Below are 18982 nucleotides of genomic sequence, written 5' to 3'. Positions count from 1 at the left end.
CTCTGGTGCTGAAGTAGCCCAGTGACCCAAGCATGTCTGGCTACCCCTCAGGCCATGACACCATAGCCAGCGGCCTCTCCTGAATCCTGTACAACCTTGTAAAGTGCCCAGAACATTAGGAGCATTGCTGGAAGGAGGTGCAAGAGCTCCTGAAGGACCATGATCCTAAAGAGATTGAATGGTGAATTCAAGTCCTCACAGCATTTTTCTGAGTCCCTCTCACTGGCTCTTCTCCCTGGCTGGGGAAGAGAAAAAATCTTTTTGTGGACTTTGTCATTATTTCTTAGTGGGAAGACCCAGAGACAAGGTCTGGTACACAGCATGTATAGTAGGAGGAAGTTTGCAGGCTTTTGAGACAGAAAGACCTGGATTTCTGAAATAATCAGTGACAATGTGTGAGGGGAGATGATACCACTTAGCGCATATTCAGTAAATGAAATTTCCCTCTACTCTCTTACTTTTCTCTCTAAAATTACATGTTTTCAAACATCTCCACTTCCTGAGTGTTTCTTAATATCCTGCTCCTTAATTCCTCATATTATTTAGTCCAGGTTTCACATGGAACTCTTAGGAACTAAAGAGTTCCTGTCCAGGAATACCTGCATCTTCCTCCATCCAGTCCCCATTCAACAAACACTAGCACACTTCTTCCCTCTTCTCAGTTCTATGACATCTCCAATTCTTCTCAGCCATTCTGTGTCCTAGAGACTCAGAAAGAACCTAGACCTGGCCTTTGCCTTCCAGGATCTCCTAGTCTCATGGAGGAATAGTCAAGAAGTTCCCTGTATAAATGGGCAGAACTACAGTCAAGAAACTCCCTGTATACATGGACAAAGCTTCATTTTAGAGTAAGACAGACAAAGTAGAGAGTAGGAAAAAAGTGCCTCATCTCAGACCCTGAAAGTTGATCAGTAGAGAGGTGGGTGCATTTGAGGTAAAGTCAACAAGGTAGATGGTCAAAATGAAGAGGTGGAGGCAGAGAGGGAGAGAAACGGAGAGATAAAGGAGGAAAGGAGGGGGTTGATATATGATTGACCTGTGGAGCATAGATTACTTCATAATGTTAATACACTGTCCCAGAGTGTGAAGCAGATATCCAATTCTGGATAGTAAAATTATACTTGGTCTTTTAGTAGAGTCTACAATTCTAGCATAGAGATCTTGGGCAACTTTTGCTAAATAAACCCTTAGGTACTCTTGCTGCTATGGTGAATAATATAGTCTATCTGGATTGAGAAACATTTACAAGTTCATTTTGAATACAGACATTCACATTTCTTGTTAAATTTAATCCATGTATTTTATATCATCATCTTTTCTATTTTTTCTAATAGAAAAATTAATAATTTATGGATATCAACTTCTTGCTCAATGAACTTAGTAACTGCTAAATATGGAGTCCCATATCAATAGGAGAAATAAAGATCATTGTAATAATATAAGCTTTTGCAACAACAGGGAAATTACATGGAAAAAAGTTAATTCAACCTGCTTCTCATGTCTGGCAAGAAAATAACATCTACACAAATCAAAGATTTAAAATATATAATAAGGGAGACTTAAAGGCTCTATTTTGGGGGGCTCCAAAATCACTGAAGATGGTGATAGTAGCCATGAAATTAAAAGACGCTTACTCCTTGGAAGGAAAGTTATGACCAACCTAGATAGCATATTCAAAAGCAGAGACATTACTTTGCCAACAACAGTCCGTCTAGTCAAGGCTATGGTTTTTCCAGTGGTCATGTATGGATGTGAGAGTTGGACTGTGAAGAAAGCAGAGCACCAAAGAATTGAAGCTTTTGAACTGTGGTGTTGGAGAAGACTCTTGCGGGTCCCTTGGACTGCAAGGAGATCCAACCAGTCCATTCTGAAGGAGATCAGTCCTCGATGTTCATTGGAAGGACTGATGTTGAAGCTGAAATTCCAATACTTTGGCCACCTCATGCAAAGAGTTGACTCGTTGGAAAAGACCCTGATGCTGGGAGGGATTGGGGGCAGGAGGAGAAGGGGATGACAGAGGATGAGATGGCTGGATGGCATCACCGACTCAATGGACATGAGTTTGGGTGAACTCTGAGAGTTGGTGATGGACAGGAAGGCCTGGCGTGCTGCAGTTCATGGGGTCATGGAGAGTCGGACATGACTGAGCAACTGAACTGAACTGAAAGGCTCTAGAGGAAACTATGGGAAGTTATATTACAGCTCTACAGTAAGAAGGCTGTATCATGACATAAATCCCAGCGGGTGTACAATAAGACATTGATATGCTATTACATGAAATAAATACAGAGCAGTAGGTATAGTATAGACTATTCTACTATATAATTTTTAATGAAACAAAACCTTTGATATATACAGTGGAGTATTACTCAGCCATTAAAAAGAGTAAAAAAATGCCATTTGCAGCAACATGGATGGACCTAGAAATTGCCATACTGAGTGAAGTAAGTCAAACAGAAGGAGAAATACATGACATCCTTTATATGTGGAATCTAAAAATAAATTATACAAGTGAATTTAATTACAAAACAAAAACAGACTCACAGACTTAAAGGATGAACTTATGGTTGCCAGGGGGAAGGATGGGGGAGAAAGATAGGGAGTTTAAGATGGACATGTACACACTACCATATTTAAAATGGACAATACACAAGGATCTACTGTAGAACACATGGAACTCTCCTCAGTGTTATGTGGCAGCCTGGATGGGAGGGGAATGTGGGGGAGAATTGATGCATGAATATGTATGGCTGAGTTCCTTTGCTGTACACCTGAAACTACCACAACATTGTTCACAGCTATACCCCAATACAAAATAAAAAGTTTTTAAAAAAATGCCTCTAGGAAGATACATAAAAATAACACTAGGCAAACTGTGAGGAGAAATGAGTGCTGTTGGCCCATAGGGGTGATGTTTTGCATTGTTCCAACTTTGAACTATGTTAACTGTATCATCTGTTTAAATCACCACACAAAAAGAAAGAAATTATAAAAAAAAAAAGAATTCAGCCCCGTTACTGGATCTTACCCTCAATGTTTATGAAAGTTTTCCAGTGATTTCTCTTCTTTTCTAAGTATAACATCACTATGTGCAAAAAATGACACATTTTCCCCCATGTTTCAAATGGTATTACTCTTTTTCCCTGTCTAATTGCATTAGCTAGTATCTCCAGTGCCATAAAAAATAAGAGTAAATATTGAATCTGCTTCTTTTGTTTCTTACGCATTTACCTTTTGATTTTGCAGTCTTGCCACAAAGAGTGTTTTGATTTTATACAATTTTGTAAATATTTTGTTAGATTTTTGTAGTTTTTCTCAGAAAGGCTTCTAAAAACATGTGAGTAAATTTTGTCTGGTACTTCTGTGGCACTACTTTTCTTTCTTTTTAAGGACCATTTTATTGAAGCGTGATACACAAAGAAAAGGCTGTACATATTTAACATATACAACATAATGAGTTTGGAGCTATTTGATCCATCTGTGATTTTGTTATAGGCAGAGGGGATCTTATAGGGCAGTTGGAGGGTTGGAGGGTCTCTGTTTTTGCTCCCTGGATGTCATATGGTTTCCTTAGGGATGACCTTACCCAGTTGCCCTTCCTGACCATGTGCATCAAGGAGAGTCTGCAGCTGCATCCCCCAGTCATGGTCATCTCCTGCAGCTATACCCAGGACATTGTGCTTCCAGATGGCCGGGTCATCCCCAAAGGTACCCATAATGACTAGGGGAAGAGGTTCCTGGTGAGAAAGAGGGGCTCATCATCAGGTTGGACTTAGTCCTAACTGGCCCCTCTTCTTCCACAGGTGTTATCTGTTTCATCAATATTTTCAGGACCCACCATAATCCACCTGTGTGGCCAGACCCTGAGGTGCTGCCCACCCCCTCCCCTTGGGGGATGCAAGGAAGGGCAAAGAGTTCTGACTTGCATAGCAGACATCACCTCCCTCCATTATACACACATCTGCCTCTCTAAGGATGGACAGCCTGGGAGATCCCACACAGTAGCCCTGTCTTGTCTTGTCCCCAGGTCTATGACCCCTTCTGCTTCATGCCAGAAAACACCAAGGGGAGGTCACCTCTGGCCTTTGGTCCCTTCTTTTCAGGGCCCAGGTGAGGGTAGTAGGCATCTGAAGTAGGGATTGGGGGCGTGGGGAGGATCTGGGACTTAGATTCCTGGCATAACTGTGGGGCAGAGGAGTGGGGAAAACAAAGATAGAGTTCTGGCTCTCCCCCTTCCACTCCCCTGGACATAATGGGTAAGAGTCTGGGAATAGTGGTGGGCCCAAAGGGGGTGTGTTGTGTGCTGAGAGCCCCATTTCCCTGTTTGCTGGTCTGAGTTCAGGACCGGAGCGGGGGCCAGGTTCATATTCAAGCCCACGGAGGGATCGCAGGCACAATTAGCCTCTACCTCTGCAGTCATGGATGAGTGTTGCAGGCCAGATTCCAGGTGCAATGAGGCCAGAATGACAGTGCAGTCAGAGCCCCCACTCTCACCCACAGGAACTGCATCAGGCAGACATTCACCATGACCGAGATGAGGGTGGCCCTGGAGCTCACCCTGCTGTGCTTGCATGTCCTGCCGGACAAAGAGTCACTTAGGAAACCAGAGCTGATCCTGCCTGCTGAGGGTGGACTTTGGCTGTGGGTGGAGCCACTGAGCACAAGCCAGTAGTGACCCACCCTCTTCTGGCCTGGTATCCAACAAAGGATATAGGGAGACCAATATTTTTCATTGAGCATCTTATTTTCTACACGAGTGAATGAATTCCCTGTCAAAAATATTAAATTTAAAAATTTAGACACCACTCATCAAAGAGTCTCATCTTGTAAGCCTGCACAGGTTCTCTAGGTAATATGACACAACCGGGGCAGAGACACCCAGTAAAAATCACTTCACTTCCTTAGAAGGTTAGGCATGACCACTGAAGCCAAGCTCATAAAATTTACCCTCACTCCACGACTCATCAGTCGAGTGACCTTGAGCAAGTGAGTTAATTTCTCCAATCCATAAGACTGATGTGAGGATGAAATCAGTGTTTACCTGGGGGAGCTGAGTGTCATCACCTTCTTCCTTCCAGTGGTCTACCTCTGTTAATAGGACCAAAAACATCCGTGTCTGTAGCGTTATGAAGACCTATGTGTTGCATAAAAAGTGTTTAACCACACCAACATAAATGTATGTGTATCTATTGTTAAAAAATAAAATTTATACACTCAAAATTTTGTGATTAAGAGTAACTCAATATGTAATTGGTAGTGATATTTCAAATCATCAAGGTGCATAAAGAGAATTCTTATAAAGTGAGACAAACTAAACTATTTTCTAACATAATGCCATTTACAAAAATAAACAGTGGCTTGAACACTTAACACTTAAAGATTCTAAGGACTCCCAAGATGATGACTGTATGTTGTGGAAGGATGTTCACAATGTATTATTATATGAAAAGTCCAGATTAACAAAAGGAATGTATGGTAAAATAGCATTTTTTTCTTGTGGCAAAATTCACACAGCATAAAATTTACCATTGTGACCATTATAAAGTGTTTGATTCCATGCATCTAGTACATTCACAATGTTGTGCAGTCAACACTTCTCCTAGTTCCAAGATATTTTCATCATCTAAAAAGAAATTTTATACCTAGTAGCAATCACTCTCCATTTTCTCCTCCACCCTCCAGCTCCTGGATCTATCTCTATGGATTTACCCATTCTTCACATTACGTATACATGGAATTATACAATATATGACATTTTGTATCCTGTTCCTTTCATTTAGCATAATGTTTTCAAAGTTCATTCATGGTGTAGCATGTATCAGTGCTTCATTCCTTTTTATGACCCAATAATATTCCTTGTTATGGATATACCTCATTTTATTTATTCATTCATCTGTTAATGGATACTTGAGTTGTTTCCCAAATATCCAACTTTTGGCAATTGTGGACAGTGCCACTACAGAGAGTCATGTAGAAGTTTTTTTGTCTGAACACATATTTTCAAGTCTTTGTGCATACCTAGGCATGAGATGGCTGAATCATGTGATAATTGTAGGTTTAATTTACTGAGGAAATACCACGCTGTTTTCCACAGTGGTTGCACCATTTTACATTCTCAGCAACAATGAATGAGGATTCCAATTACCCCACATCTTCACCAACACTTGTCCTCCATTTTTTTATATTCTTACCATCCTATTAGGACTTGTCTGGTAGCTCAGATGGTAAAGGATCTGCCTGCAAGGCATGAGACCCTGGTTCGATCCCTGGACCAGGAAGATCCTCTGGGAAAGGTTATGGCAACCCACTCCAGTATTCTTGCCTGGGAAATTCCATGAACAGAGGTTACAGTCCATGGGGTCACAAAGAGTCACACATGACTGAGTGACTAATGCTTTTACTTTCACCATTCTATTGGGTGTGAGGTGGTATCCCATTGTAGCACTGACTTGCATTTTCCTAACGACTAATGATGTTTAACATATTTCCATGTGCTTATTAGTAAAATAGCATTTTAAAAGGATATTACATGTAAATGTAATACACTTATATGTAAAATCAAATTTTACTTGTATAATTCTTACATATAAAACTAAATTTGGCAGTATATGTGAGAGAATATAAATGGTGATTACTTGGAATTGTTTGAATTATAGATAAGATTTTTAATTCTTATTTTTTATTTTCTTCAATGACAAGGTATCATTTGGGGGGGAAAGAAAAACATTTTAAATAAGAACTCTGAAGGCAAAGAAAAACGTATGCAATTTTCAGCTTAGAATATATTAAATATTTATTCATTCCATGTTACAGGATTTCTTTCTTATTTTGCCACCAGTAAGTCGTATGGTCCCTGAAAGACTCTGAGAGTAGGACTCTATCCCAGAAACCCCTGCAGCCTCAGTGGGGAAAGTCTGCGGCAGCCACTGTCCCAGGTGCTGAATCAAATGCCCCCCCCCCCCCACTCCTGCCCCCTCCACCTCATCTTATTATTGAGCACCCTCTTGATCTCCATTTCCTAGAACATTTAGGTGAAAATGAAGTCCTGGATCATACCTCTTAGAGGGGAAAAAAAATTTTTTTTTTTGGTTCCTAGCTTCAGACCTGGAGAAGGCAATGGCACCCCACTCCAGTACTCTTGCCTGGAAAAATCCCATGGATGGAGGAGCCTGGAAGGCTGCAGTCCTTGGGTTCGCTGAGGGTCGGACACGACTGAGCGACTTCACTTTCACTTTTCACTTTCATGCATTGGAGAAGGAAATGGAAACCCACTCCAGTGTTCTTGCCTGGAGAATCCCAGGGACGGGGGAGCCTGGTGGGCTGCCGTCTATGGGGTCACACAGAGTCGGACTCGACTGAAGTGACTTAGAAGTAGCAGCTTCAGACCAGCTTAACAACAGAGCCCCTTGTAATTACGTAATAGATGTAACTATGGAGACTTTGAATTTACTGAATATTTTAATGACAGTTTTCTTCAGCAGTATTTCCACGTGTCTCAAATCTTAAATATACCTTTTATGATTTTAAAACATTTTAAATTTGAGAAAGTGATGCAAAAAGAAGAGAGGAAATGAACCCTTACTGAGTACTGATGCTTACCAAATATCGTCAGTCATTTCACATATGCTCGCTTACAAATCTCAACATCGCAATTAAGAGGCTACTATTATGTAATAAAGGAAAATAAACGATTTTCCCCAAACCAAACAACTAGTAAATAGCATACTAGGATGGCGACCTTTGCAGTGGGAGAGTGGTGGATCAGTGGGTCATCCGACCCTGATTGCATCTATCTCTCTGCTCCACCCTTCGCTAAAGGGTAGTCTTGTCCTCACGATCCAAGATGGAGCTCCAGGTATCATACCAATATCCGCCTCCAAGCCCCCCTCCCTCACCTTCCATCCTGCCTCCCACGTTCACAGCCCAAGCGCCTGGGTCCTCCCAGGGCCCAAGCGCCCCCTGCTGGCTCTCGACGAGACTGGGACAGACTTGACAGCACAATTTTATTCCTGGGAATCTGCAGTGAAGTGTCTGTGGTCAGGGTGGGTCCCAGGATAGAAGGTGGTGGGTCATTACTGGCCTGTGTTCAGTGGCTCCACCTGCAGCCACAGTCCGCCCTCCGCGCGCAGGATCAGCTCTGGCTTCCTGCGTGGCTCCTCCTCATCCGGCAGGATGCGGAACCGCAGTAGGGTGAGCGCCAGCGCCACCTTCATCTCGTTCATGGCAAACGTCTGCCCGATGCAGTTCCTGTGGGCATTAAGTGAAGGCTCCGACTGTGCTGGGAAACCCTATCATGTTCCATCATGCCCAGAAACTAACTGGGACACCCCTGCCCTCTTCAAGGATGGACAGGGAGGCTAACGGTGTCTGAGACACCCCCTCCACATGGGCTTGCGTGTTCCCTGAGCCCCAGCACCAACCTCAAACCATCCCCACCTCACACACCAGTTGGCCTTACCTGGGCCCTGCCGAAAAAGGAATGAAAGCCAGAGGTGATCTCTTCTGGGGGGCTTCTGGATCAAAGCGGAAGGGATTGAATACCTGGAGGGCAGAGAGAGGCAGGGCTACTGGGTGGGACATCGCAGGATACCTGGACAACCCCAGATGTGAACAGAGTGGAGGAGTGTTTGATTTTCCCAGTGGAAGGCAGCACCTCAGGGTCTGGCCAGACTGATGGGTTGTGATGAATCCCGAAGATGCTGATGACACAGATGTTCCCTATGGCAGAGGAGAAAGTGGTCAGGTCAAAGTCTCAGCTGATGGGACCACCAGCCTCCCTCACACCCATTGTTTTGAGCACCTTTGGGGATGACTCGGCCGTCTGGGAGCACAACGTCTTGGGTACAGAGGCGAGAGATGACCGCTACTGGGGGATGCAAACGCAGACTCTCCTTGATGCACATGGTCAGGAAGGGCAACTGGGCCAGGTCGTCCCTAAGTAACCCCCAGACAATTATCCACGGAGTAAAAACAGAGACACACCCCCAGCCCTCTTACTGCCCTAAAGACCCTCTTTCTACCTTCCTCTGACTCTCACTGCTATAACAAAATTCCAGATGAACCAAAGATTTAAGAATTAGGATATCAATATCTCAAGTTACTATTAATAGAAGAAAACAGCCTGGTATTTTTAGAAGAATTTCTGAGCAAAGCACAACACTCCCAGCATACCCTTTAAAGTGTTAATGTATTTGCATGTTAAAGCTTTTTTAATTGTATAATTAGCTTACAATGTAAAAAAAGTCTCTATAATGGACTTATAAGTTTATTTGAGTAAGTTCTACTCCACACTGTATAGTGAGGCAACCTAATATTATTAAGGTGTCAAATCTTTCTAAATTAATCAGCATATTCAATGTAATTAAATAAAAAAACTAGTTAGTTGGGGGGGGGCACTTGGTAATCTTCAATTTGAAAGAATTGGAGTTCATCAAGATCTAGGTCAGTTTGAAAACAGAAGATCGATATGGGATCTAGGGGGCTTCCCAGGTGGTGCTAGTGATAAAGAACCCTCCTGCCAATGCAGGAGACATAAGAGACTCAGGTTCAGTCCCTGGGTCTGGAAGATCCTCTGGAGGAGGGCATGGCAACCCACTCCAGTATTCTTGCCTGGAGAATCCCATGGACAGAGGAGCCTAGTGGGCTACAGTCCAAAGGGTCTCAAAGAGCCAGACACGACCAAAGTAACTTAGCATGCACGCATGCATGGGGTCTAGAAAAATGGTGCTGATGAGCCTATTTGCAGGGCTGGAATAAAGATGCAGATATAGGGGATGGACTTGTAGACACAGTGGGGCAAGGAGAGGCTAGGAAGAATTGAGAGAGTAGCACTGACACGTATACAGTACCATGGATAAAATAGATAGCCAGTGGGAAGCTGCTGTATAACACAAGGAGCCCAGCCTGGTGCTCTGTGATGACCTAGGAGGGGTGGGATGGGGGGATGGGAGGGAGGGGATACGTATATACCTGTATATATACCTGTACACATATACCTGTATACATATATATAGCTGATTCACATTGTTGTATGGCAGAAATGAACACAACATTGTAAAGCAACTATCCTCCAATTTAAAAAAATTTTTTTGAGAAGAAAATAAAAGATAATAGAAGAACCTAAGGTTTCCCAGGTGCTAGTGGTAAAGAACCTGTCTACCAATAAAGGAAACCTAAGAGACGTGGGTTCATTCCCTAGGTTGGGAAGATCCCCTAGAGGCAGATGTGGCAAACCACTTCAGTATTCCTCCCTGAAGAATCTCATGGACATGGGAAGTTGGTGGGCTAGAGTCGCAAACAGTCAGACATGACTGAAGCAACTGAACACACGCAGAAGAACAACCCAGCCTACCAGATATTAAGAACTATTACAAAAATGTAGTAATTTTTAAAAGGCATGGTATTGTTGCAAGAACAGTAAAACAGACTCATGGAACAGGATAGAGAACTTGGAGATCAAACATGAGTTGGTGAAAACTGCATCTGGAAAGGAGGCCCTGTAAACCCCTGAGCAGTGGATGGATCATTGGTAGAAGGTATTCAAACAAGTGGTGATGTAGAAACAGAGCTAAATCCTCGGGAACTTCCTGGCAGTGTAGTGGTTAGGACTCTGCACTTGCACTGCAGGGGGCCTGAGTTCAAACCCCGGTCCAGTAACTGAGACAAGCCCTTGTGGGACAAGCCCTGTGGCTCTACCAAAAAAAAAATTTTTTTTTAAAGAACTAAATCCTCATCTACTCAATATACAGAGTGGGGACTTCCCTGGTGGTCCAGTGGTTAAGAATCCACTTTGCAATGCAGGGAATGTGGGTTCAATCCCTAATTGGAGAACTAAGATTCTGTGTGCTAAAACTAAGACTCAACATAGCCAAATAAATAAATAAAATTTTCAGTATATACATATACACAGAGTATAATCTCCTCTTATATGTGAAAGGTAAAGCCATAATATTAGAAGACAATAAAGGAGGTTGTGATCTAGGCATAGGAAAGAATTCTTAAAATCCCAAAAGTACAAACTGGAAGACAAAAAGAAATGGATAAATGTGTACAGAATTAAGGAGCTCTTCTAGTTAATAAATGATACCAGGAGACCAAATTAACATTTATTACAGATGAGATATCTGCAATAAATATATAGGTCTAGAAAAATATCTTGAATATACACGGAATTCCCACAAATCGACAAGAGAGGTGGCAGGGCTCTGGGAGAAAAGTAAGCAGAGGATATGATCTAGCAATTCATGGAATTTGAAACACTGAGATTTCAAACATGAAGAGATGCTCAGAATAACTGGTATCAGAAAAAGGGCAATTACATAGCAAATAGATGTTCAGTTCAGTTCAGTCACTCAGTTGTGTGTGACTCTTTGTGACCCCATGGACTGCAACACAACAGGCTTCCCTGTCCAGCACCAACTCCTGGAGTTTACTCAAACTCATGTCCATCGAGTCAGTGATGCCATCCAACCATCTCATCCTCTGTCATCCACTTCTCCTGCCTTCAATCTTTCCTAGCAACAGGGTCTTTTCAAATGAGTCAGTTCTTTGCATCAGGTGGCCAAAGTTTTGGAGTTTCAGCTTCAGCATCAGTCCTTCCAACGAATATTCAGGACTGATTTCCTTTAGGATGGACTGGTTGGATCTCCTTGCTGTCCAAGGGGCTCTCAAGAGTCTTATCCAAACCCACAGTTCAAAAGCATCAATTCTTTGGCGCTCAGCTTTCTTTATAGTCCAACTCTCACATCCATACATGACTACTGGAAAAACCATAGCTTTGACTAGACATTTTTTGGCAAAGTAATGTCTCTGCTTTTTAATATGCTGTCTAGGTTGGTCATAACTTTTCTTCCAAGGAGCAAGCATCTTTTGATGTCAAACTTCACATCTATTTGAGGCAAGAATTCACAGGGTGGGTAATGGTAAGGAGTAGCTGAGGTTGTGCAAGTAGAGTGCTGGGCACTGAAATGTGGAGGTGTGGACAGGGACCACCAAGCAGAGGGCATCAGCGTTGTCAAGGAAAGGCAATGTGTCTTTTACAGCCCAGCAAGCTGGCTCCTGGGTAGATTCAGAGAGCTTCTAAGACAGGTAAATAAAGACACACACACAAAGATGTTCATTGAGTGATGTGATGGGAGCATCCTGGATATGCAGTACTAAGGGATTGGAGAGGGAAGTACAAAGGGCTATTCTGGCCAACTGTGTTAACCAGATCTTCATTACTTCGAAATTCCACAAAGCGAGGAACATTTGTATTCTCACATGTGCATTTTAGAGATTTTTTTAGTTATATAAAAAAATAAATGTATTCTTTGATGTATTTGGTTGATGAATATTAATCTGAAGCTTTTCATGTTCTTTGCTATTTTGAGTTCCATTATAGATTCATAAATAAAGTCATTAGCAGAGGAAAAAGAAAAACAAATAAACATAGGGACAAACTGAACAATGTCCGGAAGGACACAGGAAACCATTGAAGGATGGAATAGAATTGGGACATTGACATATGACAGAGGTTTATATGAAGTGGTGGATGTGTTAACTACCCTTACTGTAATCATTTTGCAATATATACATACATCAGGTCATGTTGTGCTCCTAAAATGTACATAATGTTATACATTGATTATGTCTCAACAAAGCTAGGGGTGGGGCTGATGGGAGGCTTAAGTTCATTGTAAATCCTTTCATGCCTGCTGTTTGGGTTTTAACCAAGTGAAGAATTTTTTGAAGTTGGGGGAAGCACAAAAACATTTTTCCACCTTACAGGACTGCTATGCTGAGCAAAACCTTGAAGTTGAGGGCATGACCTCCTTTCTCTAGTCCTATACTTCCTCTCCATCCTTCAGTCCTTGGCCCAGAATCTTCCCCTGGAACCCCAGACTACAGCTCACACTCTCCAGTTTGCTCCCGTAGCTGCAAAGAGATATTTCTTTCTTTTAAAAAAAAAATTATTTTTGGCTGCATTGGCCTCATGGCACGTGGGATCTTAGTTCCTGACCAGGGATCAAACCCACGTCCCTTGCATTAGAAGGTGGATTCTTAACCACAGGACCACCAGGAAAATCCCTGCTAAGAGATATTTCTAATACTCATATCTGACCTGCCCCTCCCCTGCTCAAATATCTCCCAAGGCTCCCCGTTGCCCTCCTGCATTAGTCATGGATCTCCCTTCAAGAAAGAATCTGCTGGAGAGCTATAAGGAGAGCTGTCAGCTGACAGCCTCCAGCTATAGGGTCTCTGGGCTCTGCTGTAGCATTCAAGCCAAGTCCCCACTTTCCTAGGCAGCTCACAGTCAATGACTGAGCATACTACTGCCTGACTGATAATTTCTGCCCAACTTGATTTTTCCTTAATTGTGGCATACCTGCCCATTTCTATCTTTTATCCAATATTGGCTCCCTAAAGGACTTGAACTGATACCTTTAAAAATTCTTAACATGACTTTCAAAACATTTAAAGAAGAGCTTCCATTACAAGTTCCAGCCTTACTGGGAGCCCCTTTGATACTCACACTGTATATTTCACAACTATCAAGCACTTTTAATTCCAAACTCAGGCTCACTCCTGGCTTTTGCACGAGATATCCCCTTGGCCTGGGCACTGTCCACTACCTACACCCAGAGTGGTGAATTCATATTCACTGTTTTACTATCAAGCCTTATCTACTTTCCTCTCTGCCCCAGTAGAAAAATCCCTGGACTAAGATGGCAGAGGAATAGGACAGGGAGACCACTTTCTCCGCCACAAATTCATTGAAAGAACATTTGAACGCTGAGCAAATTCCACAAAACAACTTCTGAACGCTGACAGAGGACACCAGGCACCCAGAAAGGCAGCCCAATTGTCTTCAAAAGGAGGTAGGGCAAAATATAGAAGATAAAAAGAGAGACAAAAGGGTTAGGGACGGAGATCCATCCCAGGGAGGGAGTCATAAAAGAGGAAAAGTTTCCAAACACCAAGAAACCCTCTCACTAGCGGGTCTGTGGGGAGTTTTGGAATCTCAGAGCGCAACATAACCGGGAGGAAAAATAAATAAATAAACAATTCCCACAGATTACGTACCTAACATCAACTTCCAGCAGAGAAGTAGTCCAGACACTCATATTTGCCTCCAACAAGCGGGGGGCTGAACAGGAGGTGTGGGCTGTATTGCTTAGGGGAAGGACCAGGTCTGAATGCCCTGAGGGCAATCTGAGGGAGCTAACGTGAGATAGCAACCCAATCTGTGGGATAGCCAGAGAGAGAAAAGAGAGAGAGAACGATCCTGTGAAAAGCCCTAACCTAAGGCACTGCCAGGCCGCTCACACAACACAGTTCTGAGCAAATACCAGAGTACAGCTAGCCAGCAGCGGAAAGGCCCATCCCCTACTAGAGGCAGGGAGGCAGCCAGGCGGCAGCCAGAGCCGGAAAGGGGCAAACTCAGCCCCAGAGGAGGCATCACCTACCAAACTGCAAACAGGCTCCCAGTTGCCAACCAAGTCTTCCTGGGATGCTGGACAGTTGACATCCATCAGGAGGGTCGCAGCCAGAGATCAGTGCCCCAGAAGAGATACACAGCACACCTGAGAGGGCTCTCCCGCTGCGTATCCGGGAAACCAGGTGGCTGGGACGGGGGAGGTGATAAGACACACCACCCACCTAAGGAGAGTGTGCTCGCCAAGCACCTGGTCGCCCAAGCTGCTCCGACCTAGGAAGGGCACAAAACGCAGGACCAACCAAGTCTGTGTCTTTGCCGAGTACTCAAGAACCTGAACCTGAGAGGCTTAGACCTGGGAACTGCACGCAACCCAGCGCCTGCTTTAGTCAGTTCCCCTTCAGAGCATCTGAATGCAGAGTTCCAAAGAATAGCAAGAAGAGATAAGAAAGCCTTCCTCAGCGATCAATGCAAAGAAATAGAGGAAAACAACAGAATAGGAAAGACTAGAGATCTCTTCAAGAAAATTAGCAATACCAAAGGAACATTTCATGCAAAGATGGGCTCAATAAAGGACAGAAATGGTATGGACCTAACAGAAGCAGAAGATATTAAGAAGAGGTGGCAAGAATACACAGAAGAACTGTACAAAAAAGATCTTCACGATCAAGATAATCACAATGGTGTGATCACTCACCTAGAGCCAGACATCCTGGAATGTGAAGTCAAGTGAGCCTTTTAAAGCATCACTATGAACAAAGCTAGTGGAGGTGATGGCATTCCAGTTGAGCTATTCCAAATCCTGAAAGATGATGCTGTGAAAGTGCTGCACTCAATATGCCAGCAAATTTGGAAAACTCAGCAGTGGCCACAGGACTGGATAAGGTCAGTTTTCATTCCAGTCCCAAAGAAAGGCAATGCCAAAGAATGCTCAAACTACCGCACAATTGCACTCATCTCACACTCTAGAAAAGTAATGCTCAAAATTCTCCAAGCCAGGCTTCAGCAATATGTGAACCGTGAACTTCCAGATGTTCAAGCTGCTTTTAGAAAAGGCAGAGGAACCAGAGATCCAATTGCCAACATCCACTGGATCAAGGAAAAAGCAAGAGAGTTCCAGAAAAACATCGATTTCTGCTTTATTGACTATGCCAAAGCCTTTGACTGTGTGGATCACAATAAACTGTGGAAAATTCTGAAAGAGATGGGAATACCAGACCACCTGAGCTGCCTCTTGAGAAACTTATATGCAGGTCAGGAAGCAACAGTTAGAACTGGACATGGAACAACAGACTGGTTCCAAATAGGAAAAGGAGTACGTCAAGGCTGTAGACTGTCACGCTGCTTATTTAACTTATATGCAGAGTACATCATGAGAAACTCTGGGCTGGAAGAAGCACAAGCTGGAATCAAGATTGCTGGGAGAAATATCAATAACCTCAGATATGCAGATGACACCACCCTTATGGCAGAAAGTGAAGAGGAACTAAAAAGCCTCTTGATGAAAGTGAAAGAGTAGAGTGAAAAAGTTGGCTTAAAACTCAACATTCAGAAAACAAAGATCATGGCATCTGGTCCCATCGGTTCATGGGAAATAGATGGGGAAACAGTGGAAACAGTGTCAGACTTTATTTTGGGGGGCCCCAAAATTACTGCAGATGGTGACTTCAGCCATGAAATTAAAAGACGCTTAATCCTTGGAAGGAAAGTTATGACCAACCTACATAGCATATTGAAAAGCAGAGACATTACTTTGCCAACAAAGGTCTGTCTAGTCAAGGCTATGGCTTTTCCAGTGGTCATGTATGGATGTGAGAGTTGGACTGTGAAGAAAGCTGAATGCCAAAGAATTGATGCTTTTAAACTGTGGTGTTGGAGAAAACTCTTGAGAGTCCCTTGGACTGCAAGGAGATGCAACCAGTCCATTCTAAAGGAGATTGGTCCTGGGTGTTCTTTGGAAGGAATGATGCTAAAGCTGCAACTCCAGTACTTTGGCCACCTCATGTGAAGAATTGACTCATTGGAAAAGGCTCTGATGCTGGGAGGGATTGGGGGCAGGAGGAGAAGGGGACGACAGAGGATGAGATGGCTGGATGGCATCACTGACTCAATGGACACGAGTTTGAGTGAAGTCCGGGAGATGGTGATGGACAGGGAGGCCTGGCATGCTGCAATTCATGGGGTCGCAAAGAGTCGGACATGACTGAGGGACTGAATTGAACTACAGAGCAACCTGGAGCCTGAGAAGTATAGACTGGGAGGGCACACACGCCATGAGCAGGGGCAAACCCAGTGTGGCTCAGATACTGTGAGCATGCCCCACACACGCCAGTGATATTTGTTTGCAGTGTTCCTCCCTCCCCACAGCACGACTGAACTAGTGAGCCTAAATAAGTGACCACCTTCGCCCCCTTGTGTCAGGGCAGAAGTTAGACACTAAAGAGACTTGCAAACAGAAGAAGCCAAAATAAACAGAGGGAATCGCTTTGGAAGTGACAGGTGTAACAGATTAAAACCCTGTAGTTAGCACCAACTACATTGGAAGGGGCCTACATATGTTGAGAAGTATAAGCGGGAACCAGGAACTGTCTGAAACTGAACTGACCCTACACTGCCCAACTCCAGAGAAATTCCTAGATATATTTTTACTATTATCATTTTTAAATTTTTTTTATTTTTAAGTCCTCTATTACTCGTTTAATTTTCATTTTTATAACCTACTGCTACAGCTAAGTCACTTCAGTCATGTCCAACTCTGTGCAACCCCATAGACAGCAGCCCACCAGGCTCCCCCATCCCTGGGATTCTCCAGGCAAGAACACTGGAGTGGGTTGCCATTTCCTTCTCCAATGCATGAAAGTGAAAAGTGAAAGTGAAGTCGCTCAGTCGTGTCTGACCCTCAGCGACCCCATGGACTGCAGTCTTCCAGGCTCCTCCGCCCATGGGATTTTCTAGGCAAGAGTACTGGAGTAACCTACTATTACCTTGCCAAAAAAAAAGACCCTATTTTTAAAGCAAACTTCATATATATTTTTTATAATCTTTGTTATTTTGTTTTGTTTGTTTTTTTAATATTGTATTTTTGACAATCTAACCTCTCTAGATTTTTAAACTTTGATTTTTGGCATTTGTTATCAATTTTGTACCTTTAAGAATCCAATCTTCAGTACCCATTTTTACTTAGGAGTGTGATTACTGGCTTGATTGCCCTCTCCCCATTTTGACTCTCCTTTGATTCCCCTAGGTCACCTCTATCTCCTCCCTCCCCCTTCTCTTCTCTACTCAACTCTGTGAATCTCTTTGGGTATTCCGTGCTGTGGAGAACACTTAGGTAACTGATTACTGGTGAGATCTATCTCTCTCCTTTTGACCCCCCTCTTCTCCTCCTGATCATCTCTATATCCTTCCTCCCTCTTCTCTTCTCTATGTATCTCCATGAACCTCTCTGGCTATTCCAGGCTGTGGAGAGCACATAGAGATTTGATTACTGGCTAGATTGCTCTCTCCCTCTTTTGATTCCCCCTCTTCTCCTCCTGGTCACCTCTATCTCCCTCCTCCCTCTTCTCTTCTCCATGTAACCCAGTGAACCTTTCTCGGTGTCCCTCATTGTGCAGAATCTTTTCTCCATTAAACTAAATGTTTTATCATCATTTATTATTATTATAATCATTATTATCATCATTATTATCCATATACATTTGGATATGTAAATGGATATCCATATCCATTTACAGTTATTATCCATGTACAAATGATGTACAGTTACATCATTTACAGTTGTTATCACCATACAGTGCTGTATGGATGGAGAATTCTTGAGGCTACTATAAGAATAAGACTGAAAACCAGACAGGAGGCTTAAATCCAAAACCAGAGAACTCCTGACTCCAGGGAACATTAATCAATAAGAGCTCATCCAAAAGCCTCCATACCTACATTGAAACCAAGCTCCACTCAAGAGCAAACAAGTTCCAGAGCAAGACATACCACTCCAATTCTCCAGCAAAGCAGGAATATAACCCTGAGCTTTAATATACAGGTTGCCCAAAGTCACACCAAACCCATAGACACCTCAAAACTCACTACTGGACACTTCATTCCACTCCACAGAGAAGAAATCCAGTTCTACCAGCCAGAACACCGACGCAAGCTTCCCTAACCAGGACATCCAACCCCACCCACAGGGAGGAACCTCCACAATAAAGAGGAACCACAAACTGCCAGAATACAGAAAGGCCACCCCAAACACAGCAATCTAAACAAGATGGAAAGGCAGAGAAATATTCATCAGGTAAAGGAACAGGATGAATGCCCACCAAACCAAACAAAAGAGGAGGAGATAGGGAGTCTACCTGAAAAAGAATTCAGAATAATGATAGCAAAAATGATCCAAAATCTTGAAAACAAAATGGAGTTACAGATAAATAGCCTAGAGACAAGGATTGAGAAGATGCAAGAAATGTTTAACAAGGACCTAGAAGAAATAAAAAAGAGTCAATATATAATGAATAATGCAATAAATGAGATCAAAAACACTCTGGAGGGAACCAACAGTAGAATAACTGA

The 18982-nt window shown here is 43.1% G+C and overlaps 1 protein-coding gene across 3 annotated transcripts in view; it reads right to left on the bottom strand.

Moving 5' to 3' along the window:
• Positions 1-7439: 7439 nt before the first annotated feature.
• LOC102414504 (cytochrome P450 4F6) overlaps positions 7440-18982 on the bottom strand; it is a 34537-nt gene continuing 22994 nt past the window's right edge. For all 3 annotated transcript variants that reach the window (XM_006047682.3, XM_006047683.3, XM_044948271.1), the window contains exons 10-13: positions 8801-8934; positions 8654-8718; positions 8459-8541; positions 7440-8247 (exon numbers count right to left, since the gene is read on the bottom strand). In XM_006047682.3, coding sequence (XP_006047744.2) covers positions 8073-8247; positions 8459-8541; positions 8654-8718; positions 8801-8934 — 457 coding nt within the window. In that variant the 3' untranslated portion in view covers positions 7440-8072. The remainder of the gene's footprint in view (positions 8248-8458; positions 8542-8653; positions 8719-8800; positions 8935-18982) is intronic.

Source organism: Bubalus bubalis, chromosome 9, assembly GCF_019923935.1.
Source record: "Bubalus bubalis isolate 160015118507 breed Murrah chromosome 9, NDDB_SH_1, whole genome shotgun sequence".
Classification (NCBI taxonomy): Eukaryota; Metazoa; Chordata; class Mammalia; order Artiodactyla; family Bovidae; genus Bubalus; species Bubalus bubalis.
The sequence above is the reverse complement of the archived record's forward strand: the minus strand, read 5'-3'. Positions and strand labels throughout refer to the sequence as shown.